General features: G+C 40.8%; 2 protein-coding genes across 2 annotated transcripts; one reads left to right on the plus strand and one right to left on the minus strand.

Annotated features, from left to right (window-relative positions):
• Window positions 1–50: 50 nt before the first annotated feature.
• LOC143420234 (TIMELESS-interacting protein-like) lies at window positions 51–9,032 on the minus strand. Its single transcript, XM_076887976.1, has 8 exons — window positions 8,999–9,032; window positions 6,654–6,801; window positions 6,105–6,195; window positions 4,830–4,905; window positions 4,399–4,521; window positions 4,249–4,312; window positions 3,254–3,466; window positions 51–499 (listed from the first exon to the last, which is right to left on the minus strand). Exons 1-8 carry the CDS (start codon window positions 8,999–9,001, stop codon window positions 255–257), a joined length of 963 nt encoding a protein of 320 aa, XP_076744091.1. The 5' UTR covers window positions 9,002–9,032; the 3' UTR covers window positions 51–254.
• A 573-nt stretch (window positions 9,033–9,605) lies between these two features.
• On the plus strand, window positions 9,606–17,784 carry LOC112434232 (TIMELESS-interacting protein-like). The gene is made up of 8 exons (XM_076887977.1): window positions 9,606–9,878; window positions 11,045–11,192; window positions 11,651–11,741; window positions 12,930–13,005; window positions 13,314–13,436; window positions 13,523–13,586; window positions 14,369–14,581; window positions 17,336–17,784. The coding sequence occupies exons 2-8, from the start codon at window positions 11,057–11,059 to the stop codon at window positions 17,578–17,580; spliced, it is 948 nt and encodes a 315-aa protein (XP_076744092.1). The 5' UTR covers window positions 9,606–9,878; window positions 11,045–11,056; the 3' UTR covers window positions 17,581–17,784.
• The last annotated feature ends 165 nt before the right edge of the window (window positions 17,785–17,949 follow it).

The following is a 17,949-nucleotide window of genomic DNA, read 5'->3' on the forward strand; positions in this document are numbered from 1 at the left end:
TTTTTCTGTAACAGATACCAACACATGGTAAATACGTTTAGGATTTGGACTTTTAAAAATAAGAAAAACATTTATTTCCATTGATTATAAATGTCTTTGCTAACCCAAAGCTGACGTCACAGTAGGAACATGTGCTCAAGATATAAACCACCAGAAATGCACAACATTACTCGAATGAGCAGGCACGAACATTGGGAAACCTTTAAATCTGCTCACTGCCAAAGCTTTTCAGCAGAAACTGCTGCACGTGAACTTTAATCCCCCTCTACACAGTCGTTGCTGAGCTGTTGCTCAGGGCTGAGGCCGGTCTCAGCCTCAGCGGGCTCAGAGTCTTTGGGGGGAAGCGGGCTGGTTTGTTGCGTGGAGGTGTTGTTGGAAGGCTCGAGGTCAGGATCTTCTACAGTTTCATCTCCATCAGTAGAACCTTTGATGACATTTGGTGAGGATGCAGCTGGAGGTTTGTCTCCTAACATGTCAGCAGTCTGAGAGGCTGAAGGGCCTGAAAGGGTTGAGAATTAGAAACAGTGATGGTTTCAGTCAACACAGACACACTCAGTCTACTACGATTTATAAAAGACAGGCAAAGCTGAGATAATGAAAAATGAAACTGTAAACTGCAGGGTTCAAACTCATTGTTCAGGGTCAAATTTAAGCACTTTAAGCACTTTCAAGGTCCATTATCAAGCTTTTCCAGCACATTACCAAAAAAACAGTTTGCATGTTCCACTTTGCATCACCTCAGTAAGACCATGTAAAAATTAAAACAAATCGTCTTAGGTTGACTTAAATGTTCTTTGTTCCTCTTTTGTTAAAACAGAGAAAAATGCACCACACAAAAATACTGAAAAAGGAAATGGTTGTCTTATATGCATATAGTGCACAAACTCAAAAAACTCATTTCTCTCAAAAATGCAGATGTGCAAATGTGAACAAATCAACTTGTTAGAGATGCTCATCTCCACTTGGAAAAAACAACCACACAAAAGAAGAAATCTGCACAAATGAACAAGTCTGCTCATCAGATATTGATGCTTCTTTCCTACGTGACACAACAACAGGAGACAGATGTTTGGTACTTTAACTAGTTAAGCACCCACACCACCAAAAATGGGGGAAAAGAGAGGAGATCACATTTAATCGGTTATAACACGAGGTCAGAAATATAAGTGCAGACATGAGTGTCCACAGAAGCCTCTGAATCTCAGCTGTAAACCATTTCTACAAACACCAAACAGTTAAAAGAGCAGTTACATCACCATGAATCTGTGGACAGGTAACATCCATATTTTGATTTATGATTTTCTGGAGTTAAATGTGACCCAAAGTATATTTTATAGCATATAAGCTATAAAATACTTTTAAAAATTAGGTGAGGGAAATAATCATTTTTTTCTATGTTTGAGTCCCAGTAACTTTGACATAGTAACATCTGCAGTAATATTTACCCCTCTGATGACAGCTCACAAGCGTTAGCTTTATTTTGATACCAAGACTGTTTACACAGAGTTTGTAATTGCAGAGAAATACTCCATTTATTTTGGCCTCTTCATTTTCGAGCAGGAAGCTCAGAAAAGCCCTGGGGGCCTAACAGGTCAAAGTTCATTCCCAATAAAACTAACTGTGAGATGTTTGACTACATTGCTCTCTGGATTATTGTTACAGTCCTAAATGATCAGCTTTAAAGTGTTTGTGCTAATAACACCATGTACAGTAAGTTATAAACTGTAAACACATTTTTATGGGTGAAGGCTCATAATAGAGACCGATCAACAGGTCATTTTCTTTTCTATGGGTCTCATTTAAATCACATTACATCATTTCTGCGGTAAATGAGGACCCTGAAGAACGATTTAATGTCACTGTTAAAGATTTGTAGACAATAGATCGCAGACAGCTGGCTCCGCTTTAACTAAAGAGGAAGTAAAAACAGTTTGGATCACAAGTGTAAGGCAAAAACAAAAATACTACGCCTAATTGAAGCTGACATCAGACAGGCAGTAAAGAAATCAATGTTTTCTACATGCTTTGCCTCTTATTACCAAACTCCACACTAATGTGAGGAATCTCTGGTGGTTTGGACGAACTGTGCAATACGGGAACTCGTCACTCGACCTTCAGGGTTTCTGGTGGATATATACACTAGATCCACTTCACTATATTGTAAGGAGTATTCACTCACCACCCATCATCCAAATCATTGAATTCAGGTGATCCAGTAACTTCCACAGCTGTATAGAATCAAGCACCTAGGCATGCAGACTGCTGCTACTAAGTGGAAGTGTTTGGGAACGACAGCAACTCAGCCATCAAGTGGTGGATCACGTAAAATCCCAGAGTGGGGGTCAGTGGATACTGAGGCGCACAGAGGTTGCTAATTTTCTGTGGAGTCCATCGCTCCAAACTTCACGTGGTCTCCAGATTAGCTAAAGAACAGTGCACAGAGAGCTTCGTGGAATCCATTTCCATGGCCGAGCAGCTGTAGTCCAAGCCTTACATCACAGAGTGCAACGCAAAGCAATGGGACACAGCGGTGTAAAGCACGCCGCCACTGGACTCTAGAACAGGAGAGATGCAGTCTATGGAGCGACGGATCACAGTTCTCAATCTGGAAAGCCGATAGACAAGTCAATTTAGCAGTTGCCAGGACAACAGAGCTCCAGGTTTGGTGGCAGGGGGATTTCGGTGCGGGGTTGTTTTTCAGAAGTTGGGCTCAGTCTCTTCGTTCCAGTGAAAGGAACTCTTAATGCTTCAGCATGCAAAGACATTTTGGCTCCCGACTTTAAGGGAACAGTTTGGGGATGGCTTCTTCCTGTTCCAGCATGACTGGGCACCAGTGCACAAAGCAAGGTCCACAAAGACATGAACTCTGGCATGGGAGTCCTGACCAGAACACCACTGGGATGAATGAGAGCAGAGATTTGGAGCCAGGCCTTCAACATCAGTGTCTGACCTTACAAATGGTCATAAACTCCCATAAACACTCCCAGAAGAGTTGAAGCTGATATAGCTGCACAGGCGGACGTCGTGAATGGGATGTCACTCGAGTTCATATGAGTGTGGGGGCAGATGAGCAAACACTTTTGGCAATATACTGTACATTCAATGTTTTGCTTTTTGTATTTTCATATAAAGTTAATACACCAATGAAGCTAGATGATCCTTATGAACCTTCGCTGGATGTTTTGTAGCAGAATCATTAATTATTTCTGTTATATTGTGTCCCAGCTGTATGATACATTTTTGCCATTCTTACCAATTTGCTGCTGGCGTGCGCGCCTCTTTTCCAGGGCCCGCTGTCTGTTCAGCTCAATACGTTTCTGCTGCTCTTCGGTCAGAGAGGGAGTAGGTGGGGGAGCGAGGGCTTCGGCAATCTGCCCTTGGGGAGCATTAATAAAACTCTCTCTGCTGAACAGATCAGGATCCCCAAATGTTTCCAGTTCACGTTGTACCTCTTCGTCACCAGCACCTGAACACAATTTCAAGCAGTGCTGATAATTAAGTCCTGTGGAATATGGCAAGTATTTCCTATGTGCACCTGCAGGTGTGAATCCACCGTAGGGCTGTTCGATACAACGATATATACAAAAACGTCTATTTCATTTTACGCTATCGTTTGTTTCGTGGTGTCGCAAAATAAACTGTTTACGGCAATATTTCTTCATGGTTCTGATGTCACTGTAGTAAAGTTCTCTCTTTCTCTTATATATAACCACACTACGGACGGACAAGCGCCTGTTTTTATGCGTTGTCGTTAGCAACAACGACGGTAAAACCATCGCGTGTCCGCTTGTTTATGTTCCACATAAACCTTTCAGAATAAAGCTCAAGATCCTGTTGAGGCTTTTCAAAATAAACGGAATCACGTGAAAGAGCAGAGTGTTTACGGATGAGAAGTAAAACAGAGCCGCCAGGTGCTAAAAAATAAACCTTAGACTCAAACGTTAGAACAGGCTTTCCCCCGCAGCACGCCGTGTAATAAATACTCACAAAGAAAACGGCGCCGTTACAACTTCTGTCTAAAAATGTGTCGTTTCATGCATCGGTTAAAACACTCGACTCCAGCTACATGACGCGCAGCTGGAAACACTTCACGCAAGTCGAGATTCACAGAATTGACAGAAAATGTTACATTTCTGTGATTTATATCGTTATCGGACGATAGAATTCTTATATCGGGAGATGAGACTTTGGTCATATCGCACAGCCCTAGTCCACCGTATCCCCATCAGTAATGATTTTTCTTCTTACCATCTGTACTTGTAAAATCTTCATGTGTCAGGGGCATGTCCAGTCGTATTCGTTTAAGACATGTCTATAGAAGAATGAGTAAAAAATTACAAATTCTGAACATTAGGAATCCCACACGCTTGCAGGAAATATTCTACTGCTTCCTCTCACCTGCACTTCCTTTTTGCTGCCGAGCCTTTCCACTTTGTCAATAAAATCTTCAAATTGCAATTTGGGGTACAACCTGTGGGCCCAGTTCTCCATCTTCTGCATCAGCAGCCGCAGGTCTGCAGCCTAATGGGGCAAACATCAAAAACAGCGAGTAGTGATATGAAAGAGGGCTGTGTGTGATAGGACGCTTCTTCTTCCCACTAAAAAATGACTTCCAGTCATTGGAACAAAAGACATCTTAATTTGGTAAACCAACCTCTGGTTCCCCTCACTCATTTTTGACCACGACAGAAAGGGCAACTTTTGACCTTTTAGTCTCAAACCAAATTTAGGACATCTAATTAAAAGCTGACAGGCCAAACAGATTTAGCTCAAAAACCAATGTTCATTCACATCTGGTAATTGGTGGGACAGATGTTATCATATCCTACCTCGTGTCCTTTGCCTTTGAACTGGATATTGTCAAAGAGAGTGCCCAGAGCTGGAAGCCCTCGATCTGATATCAGCCTGGGAAAAAATATTAAGACTAAGTTAAACCATTAATGGATTACAAGCAGGGTTAGCAGCACATCCAGGCGTATTTGGCTTATCCAATTCAGGATCGTGGATGGCTGAAGCCCATCCCAGCAGCCAGGTCGCCAGCCTGTCACAGGGCCAACACAGACAGACCCTCTGAATGGAAATGTCAGTGCCTTCAGATGTACCATGTTCAGAAGGCAGTAGCTTGTTGGGGGGGGGGGGGGGGGGGTAGGGTGTTTGGTTTTCAGGGTGCCCACAACCTTTCTTTTCCTACCTGTTTGTACATAAGGCAGTATAATGAGAAATAGTCAAATTTCTCCATCTAAAAATAAAAAATAAAAAATTGCTATATATATATATATATTTATAGCAAAGTTGCAATTAATTTGAATATTTTATCAAATGAAAATCTATGTTTTTCTTTAATACAGCTTGCAAGTTTTATCCTAAGTATAATCGACGTTCTTACTTAAAAGCTTATTTAACATCCTTTGATTTAGTATAACTTAGTTCTGTCCAGGAACATTGTGAACAGAACAGTAACAGAGGAGTGCCACTGGAACACCCACTGGGAGACTACTGGGAACGAGCCTGACTTATGGTTGGCAATACTAACCAGGTTCACACTATAGGTGTACAGAGACTGGAAACATCTTTCTCACACACATCCAGGGATGTCTCCAACGCTCTGACAATTTTCAGTCTGGGAATTTTGCCCATCCAAATGATGAAAACAACAATGGTATTAGAGTCTTTCTTCTTTAAATGACTGGCAGAGTGAAGCTGCACCATCATCACACAGATGCAGTCATTTGTACCCGCCGCTAAAGCGTAAGAAGACGCTGCAGTACTCTGCGAAACGACAGGTGTCGCCACTCAGATAATATCACATCACTTTTTTTGTGCAAAGTTCTTTCCACAAACTTACGTTTTCAAACATTTGCAACAACTCTGTGTGTCAGTGTGTCTCTGAGCCTCTGTGCACGATTATTAGTGAAACGGTGATAAAAACCAGTGCAGTCACAGACTCGTGTTCAACCTGGCTGCAACACTGACAGTCTGCACACGTCAATCAATGATTTTGGCCTCCTTGTGTCCCAGCTCACACAAGATGACATCAAATTCCTATTTAAATGCGCATTTTAATGCATTTCAACCCTCTGTCGTGATATAAATGTCTTTGCTACCTGTGGGAGTCCAGCTTGGGTTGGGGTCTCTTCACGCCTCTCCTTTTAGCAGTAGGGACATCAGCCAGCTGTGATACCTCACCTTCATCTCCTGCATTGAAAACACATGACAACAGGATGTGTTTCTAACTCATTCTGTTGGCAGCGTGGCAAACTTCAAGCTTATCTTTAAATCCAGACAAATTATAGACTGGAGGTTACAGAAGAAATGTGCTGGTTTGAACAGTATCTGATAGGTTTCATTTGCTCACGCAAACAAAAACATGTGTGTTGTTATTGTTAGAAACATCCAGTCTCAGAGAGATGCTGAAAAACCAGTTCATGCATTTGTTAATTCTAGGCTGAACTAACAAATTCATTATTATCAAGCTGTTCCAAAAAGCTTTGTGGAAGGACTATGAGAGGTTGTATTTCTCCCACATTAGCCTTTTTTCCTGAATCTTATTTTTCTATGATTCTTCATTAAACCATGAATTTAAAATACAAAGTTCTGAATCATCACATCTTAAAGACCTCATAGTAATCCTGTAAGAGCACAGCAGCATCTACCATCTGCAAAAGGGTCTCCTTCCTCCTGGCCTCCCCGGCCTGGGGAGTGTGGTGGTGGGAGTGGGGGGAAAGCTTCATCCTCTATGCCGTCATAGTCAGGAATGTCCTGCGGGCTATTTTCCTGTGGGTCAACCATGGTGAGTCGGTCCTGGAGACAAAGTAAAAGACGTGTGAGCCCCAGTCGTCAACAGCATCAGCATTAAGTTACATGAATTTAACTGCAAGTTGAAAAAATGACATTTATTTCTGTAAGAGTAATTCTTTACTGTGTTACAACATCAACATGAAAACCTAAAAAAAACTGGCATTTACTTTTTTCTTTTTTTACATCAACAGGAGGAGCTGTACAGACACTCATCCCACCTGGAATTATACCCCAAATTCAGAAATGTACTATTATGATACATTAATGGTCCATTATGTTTGTTTCACAGTTATATACATAATACAATTTATAGATTTGTATATATTTACATTCTATCAGGGATGAACTGGTTGTGAACCTTTGGGCTGATAATGACATTTAAAAGTTACAATTTGGATGAATTATTACTGCGATACTTCTTTTGGACTCTGTAGTACCACAGAAATATCATTAAAGTAACAGGTTTGTTTTAAAGTCTTTCAGCTGTTCCGTAAGCATCATCGTCATCATCATTTATATAGCACTTTAAAAACACACCTGGCAGACCGAAGTGCTGCACAATACAAATGTAGTAATAAAATAGCAAAAAACAAACATAGCAATAAAGTAAACTCTTGAGCCAAAATGATGTGACACAACTAGGGCTGCCACAAACGATTATTTTGATAGTCGACTAGTCACCGATTATTTATGCGATTAGTCGACTAATCAGATCATCATCCACTGGACGTAAAACTACAGCTTATTGCACCATGCAGCATATGCTCTTATATAACTATCATTAGCTTATAGCTTTAAGCTTTTAAGGTGCTAACTAAAAATAAAGACAAGATGATAGTTTATTCAATTTTAATGAAATTTGCAGATTGTTTCGGTGAAGTTTAATAAACTCCTTGCTATCTAAAATATAACAGGACAACGGAGTATATTCTCCAGCATCTCACACTTCTGATAATCAGCTGTCTGCTTGACATTTATTCAGCTGTGTAAAAACTATAACTTTAATCTCAGACAAACCGATTTACTCAGGAACAAATAAAATACTAAAAAAAAAAAAAGCCAAACAACAACATTTTTAATTTATCTAAGTGACTCATATATATTTAACCTGAGTAGCGAAAGACGGCGGTGGGTTTGAAAACAATTTGCCTGGAGTCTGGTGTTCTCACCGTGCTAGTGACCTAGCCCCCGGCTAGCTATCGAGCTAGTGGGTAACAGACGACTCTGAAAACGTCGGAGCGCTTTTGAAAATATGTGGTGTCCTGATAAACTGAGCCGATATTTGAGGTTTACACAGCTACATTCTCGGCTGAAAATATGTTAAACGTTTATTTTGTGACCCAGAAAGAATAATAAGAGTAATATTAAAACTAACTAGCTGCCGCCATTGTTGGAAACTGAGCTGGGCCGCGCTATGAATTCTGGGACACAGCTGCTTCTTCTTCTTCTTCTTCTTCTTCTTCTTCTTCTTCGGGGTTTAACAGCAGCTGGCATCCTTGTACATGCAGTGCTGCCATCTTCTGTTTCAGTCCGTTATTACACTCTTAAATCCTGCTACTTATTCCTGCGTCTTTTGGGATCTTACAAAGCTTCAAACGACGCGTCGACTATTAAATCAGTCGTCGACGATTTTGATAGTCGACGTAATCGTGACTAGTCGACAAATCGTGGCAGCCCTAGACACAACACAGACACAAAAGGAAATCTTCTACATTGTTTTGCTGTTCACACAAGTTCTAATGCTACCCTTTGTTTCTGGAAGGAGACGATTTTCTGTCCAGTATTAAAGTTCAAAGAACAGGGTATCCGTCTCCAGTGGGCTGCTAAACAAGTTTACCAGAAAAATCAGACCCACGGTCATGTTGTGTCACTTTGAGTGATTAGTCAGCAGCAATAACAGGGAATGACAAACTGACAGACTTTGGATATAAAACAAACAATTTAAACATTTAGAAGTTAAACATCTTCTCGGATTCCTTTTGCTGCACATGTCTATGTATGTATTTGCTGTACAGTGTCATTTGTTTGGAACATTAATCTTGATGTATACATAAACATTTGATTTAAAAAACGTGTTTAAAAATGAACACTGACACAATTAAACACAACACTGGTGCACGGTGACTGCAAACAGAAGCAGCTGCTTGTATCCTCCTGTGGATACAAACCAGCAAGAACTCATCAGATCTCTGTCACTTACCATTAATGAAGTTTGGCTTTTATTAATAAACAGAGAGCACGGATCCGTGCTCTCTGTTTATTAATAAAAGCAAAAGGAATCCGAGAAGATGTTTAACTTCTAAATGTTTAAATTGTTTGTTTTATATCCAAAGTCTGTCAGTTTGTCATTCCCTGTTATTGCTGCTGACTAATCACTCAAAGTGACACAACATGACCGTGGGTCTGATTTTTCTGGTAAACTTGTTTAGCAGCCCACTGGAGACGGATACCCCGTTCTTTGAACTTTAATACTGGACAGAAAATCGTCTCCTTCCAGAAACAAAGGGTAGCATTAGAACTTGTGTGAACAGCAAAACAATGTAGAAGATTTCCTTTTGTGTCTGTGTTGTGTCTAGGGCTGCCACGATTTGTCGACTAGTCACGATTACGTCGACTATCAAAATCGTCGACGACTGATTTAATAGTCGACGCGTCGTTTGAAGCTTTGTAAGATCCCAAAAGACGCAGGAATAAGTAGCAGGATTTAAGAGTGTAATAACGGACTGAAACAGAAGATGGCAGCACTGCATGTACAAGGATGCCAGCTGCTGTTAAACCCCGAAGAAGAAGAAGAAGAAGAAGAAGAAGAAGAAGCAGCTGTGTCCCAGAATTCATAGCGCGGCCCAGCTCAGTTTCCAACAATGGCGGCAGCTAGTTAGTTTTAATATTACTCTTATTATTCTTTCTGGGTCACAAAATAAACGTTTAACATATTTTCAGCCGAGAATGTAGCTGTGTAAACCTCAAATATCGGCTCAGTTTATCAGGACACCACATATTTTCAAAAGCGCTCCGACGTTTTCAGAGTCGTCTGTTACCCACTAGCTCGATAGCTAGCCGGGGGCTAGGTCACTAGCACGGTGAGAACACCAGACTCCAGGCAAATTGTTTTCAAACCCACCGCCGTCTTTCGCTACTCAGGTTAAATATATATGAGTCACTTAGATAAATTAAAAATGTTGTTGTTTGGCTTTTTTTTTTTTTAGTATTTTATTTGTTCCTGAGTAAATCGGTTTGTCTGAGATTAAAGTTATAGTTTTTACACAGCTGAATAAACGTCAAGCAGACAGCTGATTATCAGAAGTGTGAGATGCTGGAGAATATACTCCGTTGTCCTGTTATATTTTAGATAGCAAGGAGTTTATTAAACTTCACCGAAACAATCTGCAAATTTCATTAAAATTGAATAAACTATCATCTTGTCTTTATTTTTAGTTAGCACCTTAAAAGCTTAAAGCTATAAGCTAATGATAGTTATATAAGAGCATATGCTGCATGGTGCAATAAGCTGTAGTTTTACGTCCAGTGGATGATGATCTGATTAGTCGACTAATCGCATAAATAATCGGTGACTAGTCGACTATCAAAATAATCGTTTGTGGCAGCCCTAGTTGTGTCACATCATTTTGGCTCAAGAGTTTACTTTATTGCTATGTTTGTTTTTTGCTATTTTATTACTACATTTGTATTGTGCAGCACTTCGGTCTGCCAGGTGTGTTTTTAAAGTGCTATATAAATGATGATGACGATGATGCTTACGGAACAGCTGAAAGACTTTAAAACAAACCTGTTACTTTAATGATATTTCTGTGGTACTACAGAGTCCAAAAGAAGTATCGCAGTAATAATTCATCCAAATTGTAACTTTTAAATGTCATTATCAGCCCAAAGGTTCACAACCAGTTCATCCCTGATAGAATGTAAATATATACAAATCTATAAATTGTATTATGTATATAACTGTGAAACAAACATAATGGACCATTAATGTATCATAATAGTACATTTCTGAATTTGGGGTATAATTCCAGGTGGGATGAGTGTCTGTACAGCTCCTCCTGTTGATGTAAAAAAAGAAAAAAGTAAATGCCAGTTTTTTTTAGGTTTTCATGTTGATGTTGTAACACAGTAAAGAATTACTCTTACAGAAATAAATGTCATTTTTTCAACTTGCAGTTAAATTCATGTAACTTAATGCTGATGCTGTTGACGACTGGGGCTCACACGTCTTTTACTTTGTCTCCAGGACCGACTCACCATGGTTGACCCACAGGAAAATAGCCCGCAGGACATTCCTGACTATGACGGCATAGAGGATGAAGCTTTCCCCCCACTCCCACCACCACACTCCCCAGGCCGGGGAGGCCAGGAGGAAGGAGACCCTTTTGCAGATGGTAGATGCTGCTGTGCTCTTACAGGATTACTATGAGGTCTTTAAGATGTGATGATTCAGAACTTTGTATTTTAAATTCATGGTTTAATGAAGAATCATAGAAAAATAAGATTCAGGAAAAAAGGCTAATGTGGGAGAAATACAACCTCTCATAGTCCTTCCACAAAGCTTTTTGGAACAGCTTGATAATAATGAATTTGTTAGTTCAGCCTAGAATTAACAAATGCATGAACTGGTTTTTCAGCATCTCTCTGAGACTGGATGTTTCTAACAATAACAACACACATGTTTTTGTTTGCGTGAGCAAATGAAACCTATCAGATACTGTTCAAACCAGCACATTTCTTCTGTAACCTCCAGTCTATAATTTGTCTGGATTTAAAGATAAGCTTGAAGTTTGCCACGCTGCCAACAGAATGAGTTAGAAACACATCCTGTTGTCATGTGTTTTCAATGCAGGAGATGAAGGTGAGGTATCACAGCTGGCTGATGTCCCTACTGCTAAAAGGAGAGGCGTGAAGAGACCCCAACCCAAGCTGGACTCCCACAGGTAGCAAAGACATTTATATCACGACAGAGGGTTGAAATGCATTAAAATGCGCATTTAAATAGGAATTTGATGTCATCTTGTGTGAGCTGGGACACAAGGAGGCCAAAATCATTGATTGACGTGTGCAGACTGTCAGTGTTGCAGCCAGGTTGAACACGAGTCTGTGACTGCACTGGTTTTTATCACCGTTTCACTAATAATCGTGCACAGAGGCTCAGAGACACACTGACACACAGAGTTGTTGCAAATGTTTGAAAACGTAAGTTTGTGGAAAGAACTTTGCACAAAAAAAGTGATGTGATATTATCTGAGTGGCGACACCTGTCGTTTCGCAGAGTACTGCAGCGTCTTCTTACGCTTTAGCGGCGGGTACAAATGACTGCATCTGTGTGATGATGGTGCAGCTTCACTCTGCCAGTCATTTAAAGAAGAAAGACTCTAATACCATTGTTGTTTTCATCATTTGGATGGGCAAAATTCCCAGACTGAAAATTGTCAGAGCGTTGGAGACATCCCTGGATGTGTGTGAGAAAGATGTTTCCAGTCTCTGTACACCTATAGTGTGAACCTGGTTAGTATTGCCAACCATAAGTCAGGCTCGTTCCCAGTAGTCTCCCAGTGGGTGTTCCAGTGGCACTCCTCTGTTACTGTTCTGTTCACAATGTTCCTGGACAGAACTAAGTTATACTAAATCAAAGGATGTTAAATAAGCTTTTAAGTAAGAATGTCGATTATACTTAGGATAAAACTTGCAAGCTGTATTAAAGAAAAACATAGATTTTCATTTGATAAAATATTCAAATTAATTGCAACTTTGCTATAAATATATATATATATAGCAATTTTTTATTTTTTATTTTTAGATGGAGAAATTTGACTATTTCTCATTATACTGCCTTATGTACAAACAGGTAGGAAAAGAAAGGTTGTGGGCACCCTGAAAACCAAACACCCTACCCCCCCCCCAACAAGCTACTGCCTTCTGAACATGGTACATCTGAAGGCACTGACATTTCCATTCAGAGGGTCTGTCTGTGTTGGCCCTGTGACAGGCTGGCGACCTGGCTGCTGGGATGGGCTTCAGCCATCCACGATCCTGAATTGGATAAGCCAAATACGCCTGGATGTGCTGCTAACCCTGCTTGTAATCCATTAATGGTTTAACTTAGTCTTAATATTTTTTCCCAGGCTGATATCAGATCGAGGGCTTCCAGCTCTGGGCACTCTCTTTGACAATATCCAGTTCAAAGGCAAAGGACACGAGGTAGGATATGATAACATCTGTCCCACCAATTACCAGATGTGAATGAACATTGGTTTTTGAGCTAAATCTGTTTGGCCTGTCAGCTTTTAATTAGATGTCCTAAATTTGGTTTGAGACTAAAAGGTCAAAAGTTGCCCTTTCTGTCGTGGTCAAAAATGAGTGAGGGGAACCAGAGGTTGGTTTACCAAATTAAGATGTCTTTTGTTCCAATGACTGGAAGTCATTTTTTAGTGGGAAGAAGAAGCGTCCTATCACACACAGCCCTCTTTCATATCACTACTCGCTGTTTTTGATGTTTGCCCCATTAGGCTGCAGACCTGCGGCTGCTGATGCAGAAGATGGAGAACTGGGCCCACAGGTTGTACCCCAAATTGCAATTTGAAGATTTTATTGACAAAGTGGAAAGGCTCGGCAGCAAAAAGGAAGTGCAGGTGAGAGGAAGCAGTAGAATATTTCCTGCAAGCGTGTGGGATTCCTAATGTTCAGAATTTGTAATTTTTTACTCATTCTTCTATAGACATGTCTTAAACGAATACGACTGGACATGCCCCTGACACATGAAGATTTTACAAGTACAGATGGTAAGAAGAAAAATCATTACTGATGGGGATACGGTGGACTAGGGCTGTGAGATATGACCAAAGTCTCATCTCCCGATATAAGAATTCTATCGTCCGATAACGATATAAATCACAGAAATGTAACATTTTCTGTCAATTCTGTGAATCTCGACTTGCGTGAAGTGTTTCCAGCTGCGCGTCATGTAGCTGGAGTCGAGTGTTTTAACCGATGCATGAAACGACACATTTTTAGACAGAAGTTGTAACGGCGCCGTTTTCTTTGTGAGTATTTATTACACGGCGTGCTGCGGGGGAAAGCCTGTTCTAACGTTTGAGTCTAAGGTTTATTTTTTAGCACCTGGCGGCTCTGTTTTACTTCTCATCCGTAAACACTCTGCTCTTTCACGTGATTCCGTTTATTTTGAAAAGCCTCAACAGGATCTTGAGCTTTATTCTGAAAGGTTTATGTGGAACATAAACAAGCGGACACGCGATGGTTTTACCGTCGTTGTTGCTAACGACAACGCATAAAAACAGGCGCTTGTCCGTCCGTAGTGTGGTTATATATAAGAGAAAGAGAGAACTTTACTACAGTGACATCAGAACCATGAAGAAATATTGCCGTAAACAGTTTATTTTGCGACACCACGAAACAAACGATAGCGTAAAATGAAATAGACGTTTTTGTATATATCGTTGTATCGAACAGCCCTACGGTGGATTCACACCTGCAGGTGCACATAGGAAATACTTGCCATATTCCACAGGACTTAATTATCAGCACTGCTTGAAATTGTGTTCAGGTGCTGGTGACGAAGAGGTACAACGTGAACTGGAAACATTTGGGGATCCTGATCTGTTCAGCAGAGAGAGTTTTATTAATGCTCCCCAAGGGCAGATTGCCGAAGCCCTCGCTCCCCCACCTACTCCCTCTCTGACCGAAGAGCAGCAGAAACGTATTGAGCTGAACAGACAGCGGGCCCTGGAAAAGAGGCGCGCACGCCAGCAGCAAATTGGTAAGAATGGCAAAAATGTATCATACAGCTGGGACACAATATAACAGAAATAATTAATGATTCTGCTACAAAACATCCAGCGAAGGTTCATAAGGATCATCTAGCTTCATTGGTGTATTAACTTTATATGAAAATACAAAAAGCAAAACATTGAATGTACAGTATATTGCCAAAAGTGTTTGCTCATCTGCCCCCACACTCATATGAACTCGAGTGACATCCCATTCACGACGTCCGCCTGTGCAGCTATATCAGCTTCAACTCTTCTGGGAGTGTTTATGGGAGTTTATGACCATTTGTAAGGTCAGACACTGATGTTGAAGGCCTGGCTCCAAATCTCTGCTCTCATTCATCCCAGTGGTGTTCTGGTCAGGACTCCCATGCCAGAGTTCATGTCTTTGTGGACCTTGCTTTGTGCACTGGTGCCCAGTCATGCTGGAACAGGAAGAAGCCATCCCCAAACTGTTCCCTTAAAGTCGGGAGCCAAAATGTCTTTGCATGCTGAAGCATTAAGAGTTCCTTTCACTGGAACGAAGAGACTGAGCCCAACTTCTGAAAAACAACCCCGCACCGAAATCCCCCTGCCACCAAACCTGGAGCTCTGTTGTCCTGGCAACTGCTAAATTGACTTGTCTATCGGCTTTCCAGATTGAGAACTGTGATCCGTCGCTCCATAGACTGCATCTCTCCTGTTCTAGAGTCCAGTGGCGGCGTGCTTTACACCGCTGTGTCCCATTGCTTTGCGTTGCACTCTGTGATGTAAGGCTTGGACTACAGCTGCTCGGCCATGGAAATGGATTCCACGAAGCTCTCTGTGCACTGTTCTTTAGCTAATCTGGAGACCACGTGAAGTTTGGAGCGATGGACTCCACAGAAAATTAGCAACCTCTGTGCGCCTCAGTATCCACTGACCCCCACTCTGGGATTTTACGTGATCCACCACTTGATGGCTGAGTTGCTGTCGTTCCCAAACACTTCCACTTAGTAGCAGCAGTCTGCATGCCTAGGTGCTTGATTCTATACAGCTGTGGAAGTTACTGGATCACCTGAATTCAATGATTTGGATGATGGGTGGTGAGTGAATACTCCTTACAATATAGTGAAGTGGATCTAGTGTATATATCCACCAGAAACCCTGAAGGTCGAGTGACGAGTTCCCGTATTGCACAGTTCGTCCAAACCACCAGAGATTCCTCACATTAGTGTGGAGTTTGGTAATAAGAGGCAAAGCATGTAGAAAACATTGATTTCTTTACTGCCTGTCTGATGTCAGCTTCAATTAGGCGTAGTATTTTTGTTTTTGCCTTACACTTGTGATCCAAACTGTTTTTACTTCCTCTTTAGTTAAAGCGGAGCCAGCTGTCTGCGATCTATTGTCTACAAATCTTTAACAGTGACATTAAATCGTTCTTCAGGGTCCTCATTTACCGCAGAAATGATGTAATGTGATTTAAATGAGACCCATAGAAAAGAAAATGACCTGTTGATCGGTCTCTATTATGAGCCTTCACCCATAAAAATGTGTTTACAGTTTATAACTTACTGTACATGGTGTTATTAGCACAAACACTTTAAAGCTGATCATTTAGGACTGTAACAATAATCCAGAGAGCAATGTAGTCAAACATCTCACAGTTAGTTTTATTGGGAATGAACTTTGACCTGTTAGGCCCCCAGGGCTTTTCTGAGCTTCCTGCTCGAAAATGAAGAGGCCAAAATAAATGGAGTATTTCTCTGCAATTACAAACTCTGTGTAAACAGTCTTGGTATCAAAATAAAGCTAACGCTTGTGAGCTGTCATCAGAGGGGTAAATATTACTGCAGATGTTACTATGTCAAAGTTACTGGGACTCAAACATAGAAAAAAATGATTATTTCCCTCACCTAATTTTTAAAAGTATTTTATAGCTTATATGCTATAAAATATACTTTGGGTCACATTTAACTCCAGAAAATCATAAATCAAAATATGGATGTTACCTGTCCACAGATTCATGGTGATGTAACTGCTCTTTTAACTGTTTGGTGTTTGTAGAAATGGTTTACAGCTGAGATTCAGAGGCTTCTGTGGACACTCATGTCTGCACTTATATTTCTGACCTCGTGTTATAACCGATTAAATGTGATCTCCTCTCTTTTCCCCCATTTTTGGTGGTGTGGGTGCTTAACTAGTTAAAGTACCAAACATCTGTCTCCTGTTGTTGTGTCACGTAGGAAAGAAGCATCAATATCTGATGAGCAGACTTGTTCATTTGTGCAGATTTCTTCTTTTGTGTGGTTGTTTTTTCCAAGTGGAGATGAGCATCTCTAACAAGTTGATTTGTTCACATTTGCACATCTGCATTTTTGAGAGAAATGAGTTTTTTGAGTTTGTGCACTATATGCATATAAGACAACCATTTCCTTTTTCAGTATTTTTGTGTGGTGCATTTTTCTCTGTTTTAACAAAAGAGGAACAAAGAACATTTAAGTCAACCTAAGACGATTTGTTTTAATTTTTACATGGTCTTACTGAGGTGATGCAAAGTGGAACATGCAAACTGTTTTTTTGGTAATGTGCTGGAAAAGCTTGATAATGGACCTTGAAAGTGCTTAAAGTGCTTAAATTTGACCCTGAACAATGAGTTTGAACCCTGCAGTTTACAGTTTCATTTTTCATTATCTCAGCTTTGCCTGTCTTTTATAAATCGTAGTAGACTGAGTGTGTCTGTGTTGACTGAAACCATCACTGTTTCTAATTCTCAACCCTTTCAGGCCCTTCAGCCTCTCAGACTGCTGACATGTTAGGAGACAAACCTCCAGCTGCATCCTCACCAAATGTCATCAAAGGTTCTACTGATGGAGATGAAACTGTAGAAGATCCTGACCTCGAGCCTTCCAACAACACCTCCACGCAACAAACCAGCCCGCTTCCCCCCAAAGACTCTGAGCCCGCTGAGGCTGAGACCGGCCTCAGCCCTGAGCAACAGCTCAGCAACGACTGTGTAGAGGGGGATTAAAGTTCACGTGCAGCAGTTTCTGCTGAAAAGCTTTGGCAGTGAGCAGATTTAAAGGTTTCCCAATGTTCGTGCCTGCTCATTCGAGTAATGTTGTGCATTTCTGGTGGTTTATATCTTGAGCACATGTTCCTACTGTGACGTCAGCTTTGGGTTAGCAAAGACATTTATAATCAATGGAAATAAATGTTTTTCTTATTTTTAAAAGTCCAAATCCTAAACGTATTTACCATGTGTTGGTATCTGTTACAGAAAAATATTTGAACTGATCCACAGTTCCTGCTCTGATGCATCTTCTTTCTCCAGTTTCACTATTGGCAGAATTTTGGTTGCAAACATGTTTCTATAAAAGGCCTCTGTGTGTGTGTAGTA

This window comes from Maylandia zebra, linkage group LG9 (genome assembly GCF_041146795.1).
Source record: "Maylandia zebra isolate NMK-2024a linkage group LG9, Mzebra_GT3a, whole genome shotgun sequence".
Taxonomy (NCBI): Eukaryota; Metazoa; Chordata; class Actinopteri; order Cichliformes; family Cichlidae; genus Maylandia; species Maylandia zebra.